Below are 18,121 nucleotides of genomic sequence, written 5' to 3'. Positions count from 1 at the left end.
ACATCAGGTGCACAGTGACTTGATGAGAGACGAGCACATGACCCAAGAGAGCCAGGCCTGGGACTTCTTTTGCTGTAGCTACTGGGAAAGAAGCATTCCCCTTCCACTGGGGATGCTAAGTGGTCCATGGCATATATGCCTCGAGTTTGGTGGGGGGGACATCTCTGTCTCTGGTTGTAGGAGAAGCTGCTTGGAAATGCAGCTGACACAGAGAAAAGCAGATATGAAAGAGGAAATGAAGCACGGTCCTAATGAAAAATATTTGAGCAGCTGGATCCAGCAGTACCTGAAGCAGATATTCCAGGGCATTTCCAGTTCAGTGAACCAATTAAAATCTTTTGTCTTAAGCCAGTGGGAATCCGGGAATCATCCTCCTTGCCTGATTTGTACCAGGCCCCAAGTCTTCTCTTCTCACCCCCAAAAACATCCTTATAGCTACTTACATTTACAAATTCAGAGGCCACATTAATCAAAACCATCTTTATTATTTAAAGAGCATTCTGTCACCAGGGGGCACTGAGATGGGGATCCCCAGATGGCAGAACAATATTTACACGGGGGTCAGCAGGGTGAGGTTCAGGTGGTCCCAGGGCTGAGTGGGCCCGCCACTGTGGAAGAAAGGACCCCGGAGGGAGGGTATCCTTGGGCCTGTGGGCTGGACCCAAGAAGAAAAATGTTCCATCCCAGGCCCAGGGTGGACCCCACCATGTGGGGCTGGAGCCAGCTGGATCAATCCGGGCCCTGGAGGCGCGCGAAGCGAGGAGCAGCCACAGGTCAGAGCTGGGTCACCATGCCGCTGGCTTCGGAGTGAGTCTGGGGAAAGACAGCTGGAGGCTTCCAAGGTCTGAGAGGCTTCCGCGGAGCCCCTCCCTCCCCAGAAGCCCTCTGAAATCCATCTGTTCCCAGGGCGCCCTCTTCTAGGCCTGGGTGTCGGTTTCCAGAACACCCCCGCCTCCCTTCCCCCCAGGAGAGTCCCAAACGCCCCCGCCCTCTGGCTCCCACCTGAGCCCGACTGTCACCTTTATGGACTGGAAGATCCACTCTCGGAAGTCACTGACTTTGGTGTAGACACCCGGCTTCCGGGCCAGGGCACAGCCGGTGCCCCAGCTCACGATGCCGCACAGCCGCCAACGTGGTGTCCGAGAGATGCTGTCCTCACACACGAAGGGGCCACCACTGTCGCCCTGGTTGGGGAGGGGAGGCCCGCTGGAGGCCGAGACGGCTGGCCAGGAGGCCCTGGCGGAGCCGCGGGCTGAAACAGGGAGCCCGACCGCCCACTGACCGGGGTTCCCATCGCTGCGTGGCAGGGGCCGAGGCTGCCCCTCACAGTCCCTCACCTGGCAGGCATCAATGCCGCCCTCGGGGTAGCCGGCACAGAACATCTTGGGCTTGATCTGGTTCCCATAGAAGTCGGGGCCGTTGCAGACATCATTGCTGATTATGGGGACTCGGGCCTCCTGGAGCACCCCAGCCTGTTGGCCTGGGGGTGTGTGGGCAAGGCTGGCCGAAGCTGGGGAGCACGCACACCCCCCACCCTCCTGGTGCCCACCCCGGGCTCCTCTGTGTCCCTATGGCCCAGGGCCAAGAGGCATTCAACCAGCCCGACTGCCCTCGCCAGCCCAGGTCAGAGTCTCCCTGTGGCGGCGTCCCAGGAGGGTCGGGACTCACCGTAGTACTGTGTGTTGCCCCAGCCGGTCACCGTGCAGATCTTGCCATCCACCAGGGCCTGGCCGGCGGCCGGGAGGCACACGGGCTGGATGTACTCTATGAGAGAGAGCACGCCGGTCCAGCCCCCCCGGCTGCCCCCGGGACAAACCTCTGGCCAGCTGTCTCCAGGGCCCTGGCACCCCCTTCCTCTGCTCTCTTCTAACAACCATAGCAGACGCTGCTGTCGACCGAGAGCTCTCTATGTACCAGGCGCCTCTTGTGTCAGTTCCTCTGATCTCCCATCAGCCAGGGAGGTAGGGGCTACGATTAGCCCATTTCACAGAGGAGGGAAATAAGGCCAAGTCACTTGTCCAAAGTCCCAGAACGAGTCAATGGCAGAGCCAGAATTTGACCCCAGGCTGGCCCAATTCCCAAGCCTGTGTTTTTAACCATGACCCACAGGGCCACACCCCGCCTAGAGGGTGCCTTTGTGAGAAAGAGAAAAAGCCACCCTCCACACATCCATGGACAGCTAATCTTTGACAAAGGAGCCAAGAACACACAATGGAGAAAGGCAAGTCTCTTCAGTAAATGGTGCTGGGAAAACTGGACAGCCACGTGCAAAAGAAGGAAAGCAGATCGTTATCTTTCGCCATACACAAAAATTAACTCAAAATGGATCAAAGACTTGAATGTAAGACCTGAAACCATAAAACTCCTGGAAGAAAATATAGGCAGTGCACTCTTTGACATTAGTCTTAGAAGCATCTTTTTGAATACCATGTCTATTCAGGCAAGGGAAACAAAAGAAAAATAAACAAGTGGGACTTCATCAGACTAAAGAGCTTCTGCAAGGCGAAGGAAACCATGAACAAAATAAAAAGACAACCCATCAACTGGGAGAAAATATTTGCAAACCATATATCCGACAAGGAGTTAACCTCCATAATATATGGAGAACTCACACAACTCAACAACAAAAAGACAAACAACCCAATCAAAAAATGGGAAGAGGATATGAACAGATATTTTTCCAAAGAAGATATACAGATGGCCAACAGACACATGACAAGATGCTCAACATCACTAATTATTAGGGCAGGCATATGAAAAGATGTTAACACTACTAAATTTTAGGGAAATGCAAATCAAAACTGGCAGACAGGAAGTGCTCACATAACTAGTAATAGTAACAAACAACAATAGCAATGACAGCTGACATTAACCGAGTGCTCACTCTGTGCTAGCATTGCTCTAAACCCTTTACTCACATTAACCCTTTTAACCATCTCCATAACCCTAGGAAGTCATTTAACAGATGGAGAAACTGAGGCACAGACAGGTGAAGGCACACACCGGAGATCATACAGCTGGCAAGGACCTGAATCTGACCCCAAAGCCCACGCTGTCGCCTCAGCCATGCGTCTCAGATCTGAGCCCCTCCCACCCCATCCACCTGTGATTCTACGGATTCTCCCTTACTTCAATATTTTAACCCCCTTGCTCTTTTCACTAAAGAGAAGGGTTGTTTTGTTTTCAATAAAAACATGTATTGCTCCTCTAAGTGGAAAACCAGTATCACGGATCATTAAAAAGAAAATAACCATAAAAATAAGTATAATGCAAACCACAAAATGGTACTGACTGCCCCAGGGCACAGCCTGCAGGTTACAGGCGGATTCCAGCGCCAGGTGGCCTGGGCTCAAATCTTTGCCGCTTGCCAGCTGCAGGGATTTGGGCATACTGACCTTCTCTGTGTTGGGACCTCTCCCCATGGGGGAAAACAGGATCATAGGAGGACCGCCCTCCCCAGGCTGCTGAGACCACGTGCGTGCACGCTCAGGACACGCCGGAAACAGGGCCGGTGCTGGGGTTCATTATCTCACCACTATGGCAACATTTTACTGTTTTATTGCATCATTGTCACTATGACACTATTTGTGTTATTGTTATGGCATTGTGGCCTGCTCTTAACCCAAAAGGCGTGCACTGGAGAAGTGTTAAAGGCATATGGCCCCCCCAGTGAGTCTTTCTCATCGAGAGCAAGGAAATGCTCCAGAGGGCTGCGGAGGGAGCACTCCCAACTTCCTCTCTGATTTGTTCATAGATTTAAAAATATTTTTCATTTCATTTAATTACTTTTTTTGGTAACAGCTTCTTTGAGATATAATTCACATACCTACAGTCCACCCACTTAAAGTGTACAAGTCAATGGTTTTTAGTGGGTTCACAGATAACAGTCACGTAGCGTGTCTGGCGATAGGAGGGGGCGGCCACCACCACAGGCAATTCTAGAACATTTTCATCACCCCAAAAAGAAACGCTGTATCCTTTCCTATCACCTCCCAACCTCCCCATCCCACCCTGACCCCATGCCACCCAGCCCCCAGCAACCACAGTCCACTTCCTATCTCTACAGATTTGCTTATTGTGGACATTTCATATCCATGGAGCCACACAGTATGTGGCCTTTTGTGTCTGGCTTCTTTCACTCAGCACAACGTTTTCAAGGGTCATCCATTGTGTATCATGAATCAGTACTTCATTCCTTTTTACGGCCAAGTATTATTCTATTGTGTGAATTGACCACGTTGTGTTGATCCGTGTGTCAGATGAGACACCTGGGTGGTTTCCATCTTTTGACTATTGGGATAATGCTGCTATGAACACTTGTATACAAGTTTTTGTGTGGACGTGTGTTTTCATTTCTTTTGGCTACCTACCCCAAGACTGGAATGCTGGGTCAAATGGCAATCCACGGTTACCTTTTTGAAGAAATGCCAGGTGGTTTTCCAAAGTGGCTGCACCACTCATTCCTATCTGATGAACGCCCAGCTTGTGCCCCTCAATATTGTTTCCTTTCCCACCATGAAGTCTATGCCCCGGGCCCCCTCCTCCATCCTCCTGCCTCAGGGATCCCCAGGCCAAGGCTCGGCCCCAGACTTACCTGTGAGGGTCAGGGAGCTGGAGAGGCGGACCAGGGCGATATCGTTGCTGTTCTCCTCGCTGCTGGGGTCTCGAAAGGGGAGATAGCCCCCGTGGTAGACCACGGCCTGCACCCCCAGCTGCAAGCCGTGGGGTGAGGCCTGGGCCACAGCACCAGCAAACACGCGCCAGCGGGACAGAACCCGGTTCCGCCTACCAGGGGACAGGAGGGGATGGTGGCAGCCTGCCGGGGCACAGCCCCCCTGCCTCGCCGCTCCCCTGCCTCCCCAGCGCCGTGGGGCACACTCACTCGGGGAAGCAGTGGGCAGCTGTGAGCACCCAGTCCCTGGAGAGCAGGGACCCCCCGCAGAGGTGCGCGCCATCATAGCGAAGACTGACTTGCCACGGCCACCTGCCCAGGCTGGTGTCCCGGCCTCCCACAATGCGGTCTACGGGCAGCTTCCTGTGGCCACAGTCTGTGGGGTGCGGGGGGCAGTCAGGGGCAGCGGGGGGCCTGGAACCCTAGGGGGTCTGAGAGGACACACCCACTCTGGGGAGTGTGAGGGGACATGACCCCGACCTGAGGGATCAGAGGAAACATAGGCCCATCCTTGGGGACCTATGGGGACATGTCCCTGCCCTGGGGGTCTGAAGGGAGATGGCCCCACCACCCCGGGGGAGTCTGAGAGGATGCAGCCCCATTCTTGTAGGATCTGAGAGGACATGGCCTGCCTGGGGACATGTGACGGGACGTGGTCTTGCCCTGGGGGGATCTGAAGGGGACAGAGCCCCATCCTTGGGCAACCTATGGGGCCCTGCCCTAGGGTGTCTAAGGAGGAGAGTTCTGATGTCAAGGTCTCACCTTGGCAGACAGCAGTCAGGAAACGGCCCCTGGGACAGTCACTGCGAGGGACACAGGGACGGGGACACAGAGAAACAAACAGTGGGGCCAGTTCAGACAGATGAAGGGAAAAGGAGGGAGAGTGGGCGTGGGGCGCCTTGGGAGCGGGGGGCCGGGGTGTGCCCCCACTCCCCCGGCACTGCCCTCCTCACCACACGGAGATGACCTCAAGCAGCCTCCTGGCATGCGGCAGCCTGCCCTCGTCCACGCAGAAGAAGCCCGACGTGCCGTTGGCACCCGCCGTCCGCACGTCCAGCTCCGCGTGCCTCAGAGCCCTGGGCGGGGCAGCGGTCAGGCCTGTCCTCCCGCCCCCCGGCTCCCCCCTCCTGGGGCACCCTGCTACCTGAGGAAGCCCATCTCCTCGCAGCTGAGGCCCGCCACCCTGGCGTTGGAGCGTGAGGAGCAGAGCAGCCGCCAGGCCCCCTCCGTCTCATCAAACACCGTGAGCCGCTCGTCTGCCGGGCTGACCTGCACTGCAGGACAACAGGACGGCCGCCCGGGTCACCCTCCCCGGCCCCTCCTGGCCGGCTGTCCAGCCGTGCGGCTCTGGTCCTGAGTCCCCGCAGCCCAATCGGAGCACCCCATGCCCTGCATCCGTGACGGGTCTGCAAGGGCACATGACCCAGTGGACCCACGAACGGGGGCCCTGGGACCTCGGCTGGCCCTGCTGGGACCCAGGGGACTCTCTCTCGCCACTGGGATTCCTAAGCTGGTTGTTCACGAGCTATAAGTCAGGAACTTTGCTGGGACATTTTCGAAGAGGCAAACTGTTTTAACCCAGCTCCCAAGAGAACGGCGTGTGAGGCTGGACCTGCTGGGGCCCCTCTCTGCCCCAATGAGGGGAAGAATAAGACAATGTGGGGGAAAGCCAAGAGACTTCTGATGACATTTTTAAAGCCCCTTGATGGAGTCAGGCTTGAAGAAACCCCAGAATCGTTGGTTACATAAGCTAACCATTTCCCATTTTGTTTAGCCAATTTCTTTATTTTTTCTTTTTGTCTTTTGCAGCCTGAAGACCCTTGACTAATACATCAGATTGCCAAAATATTTAAATAGATATCCTATAGTTTCTAAAGAAAAAGAGAAGAATGCTATCTTTTCTGTAAGACTTATCAGAGCCTTGAATATAATAATGTGCACGATAATTCTCCAAACAGAGGATGCAGCATTCATTCATTCATTCAACGAGCGTTAACTAGACACATACTCCATGCCCAGTCCTGTGTGGGGCAATGCTGGGGACACAAAGATGACCAAGACGGTCCTAGACTGTGCCCTCAACAGACAAAGTCTGGGGGTGGGGGAAACAGACAGCAATAAAAAAGTCACCCAACCAAACACATCATCACCAACTGAGTTGGGGCAGGGAGATGTACAGGAGGGCTGGAGAGAGCTTAGGGGAGATTCCTCCTGCCTGGGGCTAGTTGTGTTGAGAACTGACACTCCTGTGCCCCCCACAGGCTGCTCCCCACACCTGGCCAGAGGAGCCCTGTTCACACCTGAGCCAGGTCACGGCCCTTATGTGTGTTATTTACATCACCAGATACTCGGGACGTGCCAGGCTCTATTCTGGGCAATGAACAAATCAGACCAAACCGTCTGCCCTGTGAGGCTCAAAGGGCCAACAGCTCAAAGGAGACTGAACAGGACAAATAAGCAAAATATATCACGTGACACAAGGGAGAGAAATCAGGCTTGACAGAGGCAGGGACAGCTTCACCGAGAAGGTGGTACCCAAACCAAGATCTGAAGGAGGTGAGAAAGAGAGCCGTGAAGACAGAGGGGAACAGAGATCTAGGCCAAGGAAACCTCCGAGATCCCAAGGCTGTGGCGGGGTGTCTGAGGAACAGCAAGGAGGCGGGAGCAGAGGGAGTGAGGGGGAGATGAGGTGGGAGACAGACCAGAACACGAGGACTTGGCTTTCACCAGGAGCGAGGTGCAGCCAGGGGAGGCTCTGAGCCAGGAGGGCATGACCTAACTCGGGTTCACAGGCTCCTTCTGGCTGCGAGTGGAGCAGACCGCAGGGGGTGGGGACGGGAGCAGGGAGACCGGGAGGAGGCTGCTGAGATGGTCCAGGAGGCGGAGGATGGAGGCTGGACCAGGTGGGGCAGTGGGGGAGAAGAGTTTAGATTCTGGACAGATGTTGTGGGTGGAGCCCGCAGGGTTTGCTGAGAGACTGGATGTGGGAGTGAAGGAAAGAGACGGGCCAAGGACAAGTCCACGGTGTCTGGCCTGAGCCACAGAAGGACGGGGCTGACCTTGACCGGGACGGGGAAGGTGGGGAGGAGAAGGTCTGGGGAAAGGTCAGCGTGAACTCCTTGGTCCCACTCTCCTGAGCCTCCTGCATGGCTGGTGTTCTGAGAGCACATTCGAGGAAACGGAATCTGGTGCAAACTCACCAGGAGAAAGCTGGCGAGGCCACGCCCAACTGAGCGGTCTACCTGCCGCCCCGCGGATCTGGACGAGGGGAGGCAGGGCTTCCAGAGGGAACCCTGTCCTGCTGAGGACTGGCTGTGTGCCCAGTGCCATGCTGCACGCCCGCCCTGTCCCACCTCTGACCAGGGCCTGGCCACCCTCTCCCAGAGGCCACAAAGATCACCCCATTTTGCAGATGGGAAAGCTGAAGCCTGGGGAGGCGGCTGACCTGCCCAACATCACCAAGTGAGTGAGAGGCAGAAAGAGGATCAGGCCCGAGGGGCTCCAAACCCCAAGCTTTCAACGTTATCCTAGGCAGCCTCTCAAGTGACCTTCCCTCCTGGGGTTAAAAACACTAGCACAGTAATAATAACACTGGCCAGGTTTCCTGGGGATGTCAGTGGGCTGGCCCCCTGCTATGTGTCATATTTGAATCCAACCATCCTGGGAAGTAGAGACCATTTCTATGCTCATCTTGCAGATGGGAAAATTGAGGCTTGGTGAGGATATACTTGCCCAGGGGCATACGGTTAAGAACCCCGGTCTGCCGACCTACACTCTCCCTGCTCCCTCTGAGGGTCTCACACAGCCCATTCCCTGTCCCCACCCCGAGTACGCTCACCCACGGCCCAGACTAAGAGCTTCCTTCATGGCCTCCTGCTCCACGGTGGGGCCAGGGGGTGCCTGGAACCTCTGCTGGGTGGTACCCACCACCCCCTGAGTCCCAAGACCAAGACTTGGGGTTTGAAACACCAACTGGGGGCGGAGGTGAATTCTCCTTTTAAAATGACTTCTAAGGGCTCCAGAAAACTGACTTCCAGAAAGTGTGAGGTTTTAGGAAAAAATGATCACTTTATGTAAGCGTGTTGGGGGACACAGGTGGAGGGGACGGGATGTCAAATGCCCCCTCCAATTATTTTTGTTTTTTTTGTGAGGAAGACCAGCCCTAAGCTAACATCTGTCACCAATCCTCCTCTTTTTTACTGAAGAAGATTGGCCCTGGTCTAACATCTGTGCCCATCTTCCTCCACTTTATATGGGACGCCGCCACAGCATGGCTTGACAAGCGGTACGTCGGTGTGCGCCCGGGATCCGAACCTGAGAACCCCGGGCCGCCACAGCAGAGAGCGTGCACTTAACTGCTTGCGCCACTGGGCCGGCCCCTCCTCCAATTATTTTTAAAGCCACATTCTGTGCCACTGCCTCTCACTGTTAAACTTGTTATTCTTGTTGGCATTATTTTAAGCAATGCGAGAAGAGTGTTCCAGGTCACCTTGTTTGCTTACCAAATCGTCTAATATATTTAGAGGTGTGAATTTCCCAGAAGAATGAGGTAGGATATAGTTTTTGGGTTGTTGTTGTTTGTTTTGTAATTTCCCAATGTTTTGGAGAAACCCACGTGTAACTGAAGGGAAGGGTGGCGGAGCTGGCCAGGCCGCGTGGGAATCGTGGCTTAGTTACTGTCCCGCTGGAGGTGGGGATGAGTTAGTTCATCCCGGTGACTTGTCTTCATGCTTCTTCATTAAGCAAAGACTTCCTGAGCACGCACCATGTGACGGACACTGCCTGGGGCGGTAAACAAAATGCCCCTGCCCTTGGGCAATTCACCCGTTAGGGAGTCAGGAGCTGTGAGTGTGAGGGGAGCCATCAGTCACAGCTTGACGGCTGGGACACAAAAGCCAACGTTTAGGGAGGCGGCTAAGAGCCAGCGCTGCAACCATCATCTCCTCTAACTCCCACCCTGGCTTCAGATGAGGACACTGCTGCTCAGAGGCAGGGCTGGAGGGGGTCCCACAGCTCAGCCGGGACGGTCCAGAACCGAATCCTGCCTCCAGGTGTGAGTGGAAAGAGGGGGGTGAGCAAAGGCCGTGGTGCCAGGAGGGTCCGGCGAGGGCTGGAGGGCGCCGGGAGCAAGCGTGAGGTGGGAGCCGAGAGGGGCCCACACCCTGGGAGCCGGGGCCTGTGAGGGTTGGAATTTCAGCCCAGTGTGAGCAGGGAGCCCTGGAGGGGCAGCTGGTGGGGCATGACCCTTCTGCCCTGCCACTTATTCCGCATGTGTTCTTGGGCAAGTCAGTTCACTCCACTGGGCCTCAGTTTCCTCCATCTGCAAAACGGGGTGACGATAACAGCCCCAGCCTCACAGGGCTATTGTGCAAAGGCGGCAGCCAGGGCCTGGCACATGTTAGCTGTCACTATGGCAACTCTCCTGGCTGTTTCTCAAGAAACAGGAGCGTGGTAGTTCTCCACAGGACTGGATCCAGGCCGCTGGGTTCAGATCCCAGACCTGCCACTCACTAGCTCTGTGACCTGCGGCAAGTCCCTTGGCCTTCTGCGCCTCAGTTTCCCCCTATTAAAATGGACTGTGGTGAGGACTGAATGATTGACACCTGTGCAGCCCCGAGGCCCGTGCCTGGAACGTGAGTAAATGCTCTCAGGGCGGCCATGATGACTAGCAGTGATGGTGGCTTTCCTTGTCTGCACTTGTATTTCTTCTCCTGACGTGAGCTCAGTCCCTTATGGAATTAGATGAGGCTCTTGGGAGTAAAAAACACAGCCCATCACCCAGCTGCCCCTTTCTTCCGGCTGCCCTGAGCCACGGCATGGCAGCTGGGAGTTGAAATTTGGGAAGATTTCGTTCGTTCATTCCACAATTAGTTCCTGGATCTTTTTATTAGCGTGGCCACGCATTCCCACCCACCTGCAGACACGTCCCTACCAGGCTAGTCTAAGAGCTATTCCTGGCCCCGTCATTCACCAGCTGCCTGTCCTCACTTTCCACATCTGTAAATGGGGGTAACAATAGCAGCTGCACCCTGGGAGAGCTAAAGTTTCCCCAAATTCACACAGCACCTCCCAAACATGTTTCACACCCCACAGTAAGATACACATTTTTACATTATCACGTAGCCCTGAGCCTCTGTTTTCTGGAGTAAGACATCACATTGCTCTGAGCCTCAGTTTCCCCATCTGTAAAATGGAGAGACTAACAGTTCTACTCTCATAAAACCAAAACAGAAGATTAACAAAACTTTTTCTTACTGAGCGAGATGCACTCTGATATTTTCTAATCTATTTCATGCTTTTAAAAATGTGGTTTACAACTCGCGAATTTAATGTCATGATGCAATAATGGGTCACACATGTACAGTCTGATAAACACTGGATGAGACAAATGAAGAGCTTAGAACAGCACCTGGTCCAGCAGGCGGCTCAACACGAGCACACTATTATACCAACGTTTCTGCATGTGTTCGTGCAATCGTTCAGAAAATCCTTTCCCTGAGCCCCTACCAGGCACAGGTCTCCTCCAGGCTCCCCGGAGGGCCCCAGCCTGCTTTACTCACCTGGATACAGCGGCTCCTGATCACTCCTGAGCAGAACGGTCACTGCAGAGAAGGCAGAGGTGAGGACGGGAGGCCGGGGGCTGCAGGGGGCCAAGGAGGGTAGAGGTGCTGGGCCCATGCTCACCAATGGCCCAGGACGCCGCCCCGATGCCTGTCAGGAGCAGGAGGGTCCCCGCAGTGAGAGCTGCCACCTTGGGTCCGGAGCAGCAGGGCACAGTCCGGCCACCTGCAACACACACATGCTGGGCCCCCGCCAGGCTGCTCTCTCCGTGGCAGGGTCTGGGCATGGGGCCAGCCTCGCCCCGCTCCCCCAGGGCTAGCTTGGCATGCCGAAGTCTGCCATGGTCTGGGCCCAGGTTCCTCCCCATGGCATGGCCAGCCAGGTGTCCAGCCTCCCAAGGGCTCCAGCCGGGAAGGGGCGTGGTGGGGACAGCTGCTACCCTCCCTGCCTGCACTCCTGGGACCTCTCCTTCCCAATGATGCTGCGCTTCTGCATCTCCCTTGTCACGCGGTGCCATCTTTTCTTGGACCTCTCACTTCTGCTAACTTTCCCAGAGGTTCTTGGAGCCTCTCAGCGGCTATGACCCCTGACCTTTGCCCTCTCGGCAGCTCTCTTCCCTGCTGTTTGGCTTTTTGTCGCTGCCTCGTTTCTCCCTTCTGCTCCAGACCTCTGTCCCTGGGTAACCCCAACACCAGACCTCTCCCACAGGATCGTGCTCCACCGTCAAATCTGCCCCTGGAGGTTAGGAACCTAAGTTTGGAAATTGTCAGCCTCACTTAAAAAGACTGGCCTTAGCCCTTCCTAGCTGGGGCCTTGGGCAGGTGGCATCGCCTCTCGGAGCCTCGGCTTCCTCATCTATTTAATGGGCATCCACCCAGCACTCACCTCTAAATACAATACTTTACAGTTCTTTTAAATCATCATCATCATCATACTAAGAGCCCAGCTCTTCTCAGATGCTCCCGATGGGTCCCGCGCTGCTCTAAATGCATTAATGTATTCAGTGCCTGTCTCAGTTATGAGGCCCCTTTTTCAGACAGGGAAAACCAGGGCACAGAGAGTGGAGTCACGTGCCCAAAGTGACTCAGCCAGGAAGAGGCAGTGCTGAGCCCTGAACCCTGGGCCCACATGCATAACCATTAAGCCACACTACCCCTCTCGGTGCTGTAGGGCCCAGCATACAGCAAGTTCTCAATAAATGCTTGCAAATCATTAGAGCTGTGTGGTCCCGGGCAACTGCCTTCCCCTCTCTGGGCCTCGGTTTTCTCACTGTAAAATGGAGCTTTGTTCATTCATTGTCTATGGAGCATCTAGTGTGGACCTGGCTCCATTCTAGGCTTTGGGGACACACCCAAAACAAGACAGATGAGATTCAGGCTCTCCTGGGGCTCACGTTCTCATGTGTGTAAGGCGAGGGGCAGATATAAATAAGTAAACGAGTAAATGACCATGAGAATTTCCAGATTGTGGCCAAGTCTGTGAAGAAAAGAATGCAGGTCGGGGCAGCAGGTGGCGTCTATAGGGCGCTCAGGGAGGGCCTCCCCAAGAAGTGACCTCTGAGCTGGGACCTGAAGGGAGAGGCCAGCCACACAGAGGCCTCAGGGCAGAGCACTGGGACCGAGGGGACAGCACAAGCAGAGGCCTCGAGGCAAGAGCGACGAGCACAGTCTGTTAGCGTGAGAGAGGCCGTCAACACGGCCAGAACGGCATGAGTTGGGGAAAGGCAGTGGGGCCAAGGGCGGGCCGCCTGGGGAAGCCTGGTGGCCCGAGGAGAAGAGGGACTTTATTCCCAGTGCAACGGGGGTCCTGGGATTAGAAGCCAACCCCTTCACTGGGGATGGTGGGAGGACCAAAGAGAAAAGGCCGCTCAAAGTCTCCAGTGGCCTGGTGGGTACCCCACTGCCCTTGCCGTCTGCAAGGCTCCCCCAGGGCTGGGCGGTGGGCACAGGGCCAGCCAGCACCCGGACGGAGCATAGAGGGGTCCAGGACCTTCCTGGGTGGCCATTATCTGGGCGTCTTAAGAATTGAGAGCCCAGCAGTTCCCGTCAAGGCAGGAGGGAACACTCGCTCCCTCCAGAGAGGGCCCAGGGGGCCAGGCCAGCCCAGCCCTGCTGGCAGACCCTCCCTGCCCCCAGCTCTGCCCCTGCCGTCTTCTTGGTCCAGTGGGAGGTCTTGGCTCCCTGTGGCCATCGGGCTGGTCCTGGGTCCTTGTTCTCAGAAGTGCCTGTGGGGCTGTGGGCCACTCCGAGCCCGGCCTGGAGGCTCTGGTGTATCTCTGGGGAGGGAAGCACTGCCACCCCGTGTCTCTCAGGGAGAGAGGAAGAACCTCCTTCCACGCCCTCTGGTTCAGGGGACCCCAAAACAGGTGCCTCTGGTGGGACAGGCAGCGGCCTCACTCTGGGTCCTTGTGTGAAGACCCCCTCACCGCCTATCTTTGCCGACGCAGGAAGTGTCTCCTCCTGTGTGAGGGGCCGCATCCTCATGTGATTGCTCAGGAGCCTTTGCCTTCCTAAGCCAGCTACCCTCCTACTCCTCCCAGAGGCTCTGCCCCTCCAGGGGCCGCCGGGCTGCCCTCCTCTCCTCACAGGAGAGCTCTGCCCCCACCATTCAGCTGCAAAACCCTCACAGGTGACACCTTTGGCTCCTTGTCTCTAAAACTCCCCTCAATTGACAGCTCCCTGCCTTAGTCCTCACTGGACCGACTCCAGCTTCCCGAACAAAAGTCCCTCCTCATTTGACTTCCGGGACATAACACGCACCTGACTTCCCTTCTCCTCCTCCGCCGGCGCCCTCCCTGCCTTCTGACTCCCTGACATCTGGAGTTCACAGGGCGGGCCAGGACCCCCTCCCCCTCACGCCTCCTCCCTCTCACGTCTGTCTCACCCACCTCCACAGCCTCAGTTTCCCTTTTCTATCCCCAGCCCTGGACTCTCCTTAGTCCCAGATCAGGGGTCCTGCAGCCTCTTAGATGCCTCCCCCTGGAATCCCCTAGATCCTTCACACCTCCAGGTCCCATCTCGTCTCGATGTCTCTCCAAACACCATGTCCCGTCTCAGAGGCCCGCATCCTCAGGACCCTCCCTCATCTGCAGGGTGCCTCCCTCCCCACCAGCTTGTCAGCTCCACAGCCCGGAGGCCTCCCCAGTGTCTCCTGTCCCCCTGTCCTTCCCTGCCCCCAGCCCCATCCAACTCAGGGCTCAGGACCCCTGCTGTCAGCCTCTTCATGGACGCCTGGGGGATCTTCCTAAACACCCAGTCCAGCCTGTCCCTTCTTTACCTAGGACTCTCCACGACTCCCCAGGATCCCCCAGGACAGTCTAAGGCCCTCAGCCCCGCGGTGCCAGCCCCTCAGGATAGAAGCATGGCTGTTAGAGATTTGGGGGCTGAACATATGTTTCCCCCAAATTCTCAGACAGCCAGATGGGTCATTACCAGACAATTGACAGAGCTTCCAAAAAGCAACCAAAACCACAGAACTCGTAAAATACAAGTTAGAATAAGAAACTGAGTGACCTCCAGCACCATCTTGTGGAGAGACCCGGCACTGCCCAGGCCCTGGCCTGCCCCTCACCCGAGGGTCCTAACAGACCCGTTCGGGTGCGCACGCCTCCTCACCTCCCAGGTCCATTTCCAGCTCCACCTCCAGAAACACCCGGAGTGGCTCTGTGCCCCTGCACACCTGGCAGGGTGCCACCCCCCACCTCCTGCCTTAGCCACGCTCTTCCCTCTGCCCGGCACACCCTACCTACTCCCTGTCCATCCTGAGTATCAATTCGGATACCCCCTCTTCCAATTCCAAGTCCCCTAGCCTGGCCTTGGGTGGACTTCCACAGCACGATGGCGGCTCAAACACCAGCAGCAGAATCGCAGGCCGACTCACAGCCCAATCCTAACCCTGTCCTGTGGTTTCTTTAAACTTTTGCAACTCTTAATGAGGAAGGCATCATTATCATCACCCCCGGTTTACAGACGAGGAAAGGAGGCCCAGAGAGGCGCAGCCACCTACCCCAGGTCACCATCAAGCAAGCATCTGCCCAGGCTGGACCACCCCCTCCAGCCCTGACATAGGACTGCCCCCTGAGCCCGAGCCAAGCTGCCTGGGGAGGCACTGGAGCCCACTCTGCCTCGGTTCTCTCTGCACCCAGACCCGTCTCTGGCCATCCTTCTGGGCCGGCTCTGCTTTCTCTCCCTGGTTCTTTCACCCGCAGGCCCCAGCCCTGGTGACTCCCTTCAGTTGGCTCCAGGAACTCATCCGGAAGGCGCAGGGCTCCGCCGGCCACCTGCTGAGCAAGGGCACAGTGCCCTCTCTCGAGCCCCTGGGAGCCTGGGTTTGCTGGGGCCATAGCTGAATGGCTTGGGGTCTGATTTGCTAACTGCACTGAGCCCCCAGGAGGCCATCGAGCCACGCTGATCATTTCAGCCCCCACACTCAGCGCTTCCTGCCTGCCATGGCATTTAAATCCTCACACCACCCCGTAAGGGGGGGGGCGCTACGACCATCTCCATTTTACAGATGAAGAAACTGAGGCCCAGAGAGGGTGAGCTGCTTGCCCAGGGCCTCACAGCTGGAAAGACCTACCGCTTGGGACTGAACCTAGCCAGCCTGGTTCCAGGAAGAAGAGAGGGAGGCAGGAAGGAAAGGCCGCCCCTCATCGCGCCCCTCTAGCTGGCTCCCAGGAAGAAGCAAGGGAGCCAGGCTGTCTGGAGCCCCTGCCAGGGGCCACCAAGAGTCCCTAAGTCCCAGCCACTTGGGCCAGCAGTTTCCCCCGTCCCCCTGCTGGTTTCCCTGCTGTCTCCCCCTCTCCATCCATCCTGGCCAAGTCCAAAGTCCTCCCTCTGCTCTTTTGCCCACAGCACGAGGAAGAGGGAGGAATGTCTGGAATCGCTGGGGGTCTGGGGTCCCTGGGACTCCAGGCAGCCACCTTGTCGTGACAGCGCTGGTTCATGGCACGTGCCTCACATGCTAAGGCCCATGTTGGTGTCTGGTGTGTGTTCCGTGCTCCCAACAACCTCACGTAGGTAGGTAGGTAGGTAGGTAGCACTAGGATCCACGCTTGACTCAGGGAGAAACTGAGGCCCAGAGAGATGGTGTCACTCGCACAGGATCACACAGCAAAGAAGTGGCCGACGCAGATTCAAACGCAGGCCTGCGCATTCGACCCCAGACTCTGTGTCCTTAACCATGGAAGCTAGTCTCCCCACCTTAGCCCCAGGTAGAGGACAGGTCCAGGGTCAGCTGAGAACTCACTGAGGGGCGAGGGGAAACTGAGGCAAGGAGCCAGGAAAGTCATGTGGGGAAGCAGGGAGGTGGTGGCACAGCCCCACAGATTTGGTTAATAGTTAACGCGTGGAGGTGGCTTCAGAAGGGGGTGGGGATGGGCCCAGGAGGGCTGCCAGAGAGAGGGGGCTCCCTGGGGGAGGAGGGTGTGGAAGAGAGCACGGAAGGAGGGGTGCCAGGCAGAGCCAAAGTCGGGGGTCAGGGAAAGGGGGACTCACCGTCCTTCTCCGCCATGTCACGGCCTCTCGTTAATGATTCCCCGGCTGACCTCCTGGGCCGGGGCGGGACCTGTGGGGAGACGAACGGGGAGGCAGGACCCAGGGGAGCCCAGCCTAGCCCTGGTCCCCCCAGTCCCAGGCGCCCATCCAGGGAGGCTGCAGGGACTGGGCCCTGGCCAGAGCACGCCGTGATCACGGCCGCAGACTGGGCTGGGTTCAAGGATGGGGTCAGTGTCTGACCAGCGGCCAGGGGGACGCGTGGATTTGCAGGGCTGGGGGCCCCCACGCCCGGCCTGGGGGAGGACGGGACTGAGGGTCTGCACTCCTGGATCTGAGGGAGGAGAGAGCTGGGGGCCTGAACTCCCGGGTCCTGGGGAAAAGGAGTTTGGGGACCAGGACTCCTTAGCATGAGGGAGGAAGGGCATAGGGCCCAGGCTCCTGGGTCTGAGGGCGGAGGGGCCTAGGGCCCAATCTCTGAGTCTGAAGAAGAGGGGGCCGCAGCTCTGAGGCGCTTGGAGAGAAGCCAGAGAGCCCATTCTTGGGGTCCCTGGGAGCCCCTCTCTTGGGAGGTGGCACTAGGTTGGGTGGGGGTGAGGGGACCCATGTCCTGGGGACTGTCACTGAGGGGCCTGGTCCTTACCCTGGGGTCCGGCAGGTGGGGGCCGAGCTGAGAGATGGTGCCGGCTTGGGGTCAGTCTCCAGGCCTGGGCAGGGGCATGGTGGCCCCGCAGCAGCGGCGGCCCAGGAGGCAGAGGCAGCGGCCAGCGGCGTGAGGCCTGCTAGGCCTGGCTGCCTCACCTGAGGAGGAGGGGGCTGGGCGAGGGGCGGGGGAAGGGGCGGGGAGGGGCCGGGCAAAAGGATTGGCAGCATCGCAGGCCACCTGGCTGGAGGGGCAGGGTTTGCAGGGGCTGGACCGGGCCGGCCCAGCAACCTGCCTCGCCTCCGGCCAGGAGGGGGCCCAGGTGTGCCAGTGTGAGGGGAGGTGGGAGCGGCGACAGGCTCAGCCTGAGGGCCAGGGGTTTGAGGAGACAGAGCAGGCTGGGGGCTGCCTACAAGGAGTGAAGGATGGGACATCAGATGGAGGGCCCCAGCTGCCCTAGCCCACCCTGCCCCTGCCACCTCTCCTGCCTCCTGCCCAGCCCCCACCCGCCCCAGCTCCAGGCTAACTCTGCCCTTGTCCACCCCTGCCGCTTCCAGCACCCCCTGCCCAGCCCCAGGCCAGCCACTGCCCCTGCCATTTCCTGCACCCCTACCCCTGCCCACTTCCAGGCCCTCCCCACTCAACTCCGGCTCCAGCCTCGGCCCCTTCCATGGCCCCAGCCCCTGTCTGCTTTGCCTTGCCCGCTCTACCCCCCCAGCCCCCTCCCCCAGCTGCTTTCCTACAAGTCACGGG

At 57.5% G+C, this 18,121-nt stretch overlaps 1 protein-coding gene across 6 annotated transcripts; it reads right to left on the bottom strand.

Annotated features, from left to right (window-relative positions):
- Nucleotides 1-461: 461 nt before the first annotated feature.
- Nucleotides 462-17,497, bottom strand: HPN (hepsin). 6 transcript variants are annotated; one of them, XM_087422190.1, is made up of 14 exons: nt 17,369-17,497; nt 16,729-16,798; nt 11,357-11,458; nt 11,233-11,274; nt 5,817-5,946; nt 5,626-5,748; nt 5,435-5,475; nt 4,883-5,048; nt 4,595-4,785; nt 4,371-4,412; nt 1,669-1,764; nt 1,338-1,480; nt 1,003-1,184; nt 462-813 (listed from the first exon to the last, which is right to left on the bottom strand). In XM_087422190.1, exons 2-14 carry the CDS (start codon nt 16,742-16,744, stop codon nt 786-788), a joined length of 1,302 nt encoding a protein of 433 aa, XP_087278316.1. In that variant the 5' UTR covers nt 16,745-16,798; nt 17,369-17,497; the 3' UTR covers nt 462-785. The 6 variants fall into 6 exon arrangements, with proteins under 6 accessions (XP_087278316.1, XP_087278312.1, XP_087278313.1 ...); XM_087422186.1 differs by lacking the exon at nt 17,369-17,497 and having other exon boundaries at nt 16,729-17,361; XM_087422187.1 differs by lacking the exon at nt 17,369-17,497 and having other exon boundaries at nt 1,020-1,184; nt 16,729-17,361.
- Between the last annotated feature and the right edge of the window lie 624 nt (nt 17,498-18,121).

Source organism: Ceratotherium simum, chromosome 33 (assembly GCF_057802395.1).
Source record: "Ceratotherium simum simum isolate JZ-2026a chromosome 33, ASM5780239v1, whole genome shotgun sequence".
Classification (NCBI taxonomy): domain Eukaryota; kingdom Metazoa; phylum Chordata; class Mammalia; order Perissodactyla; family Rhinocerotidae; genus Ceratotherium; species Ceratotherium simum.
This window is presented reverse-complemented; position numbering and strand designations above follow the sequence as displayed.

What these genes read in the sequence shown, in the direction of transcription:
- HPN (XM_087422186.1), bottom strand. Translation starts at nt 17,137, where the DNA reads ATGCTAAGGAGTCCTGGTCCCCAAACTCCTTTTCCCCAGGACCCGGGA. An exon ending in GCTGCCCACTGCTTCCCCGA is followed by an intron (nt 4,786 to 4,882) that starts GTGAGTGTGCCC and finishes GTCCCCTGGTAG; the next exon opens with GCGGAACCGGGTTCTGTCCC. An exon ending in GCGGCATTGATGCCTGCCAG is followed by an intron (nt 1,185 to 1,337) that starts GTGAGGGACTGT and finishes CTCCCCAACCAG; the next exon opens with GGCGACAGTGGTGGCCCCTT.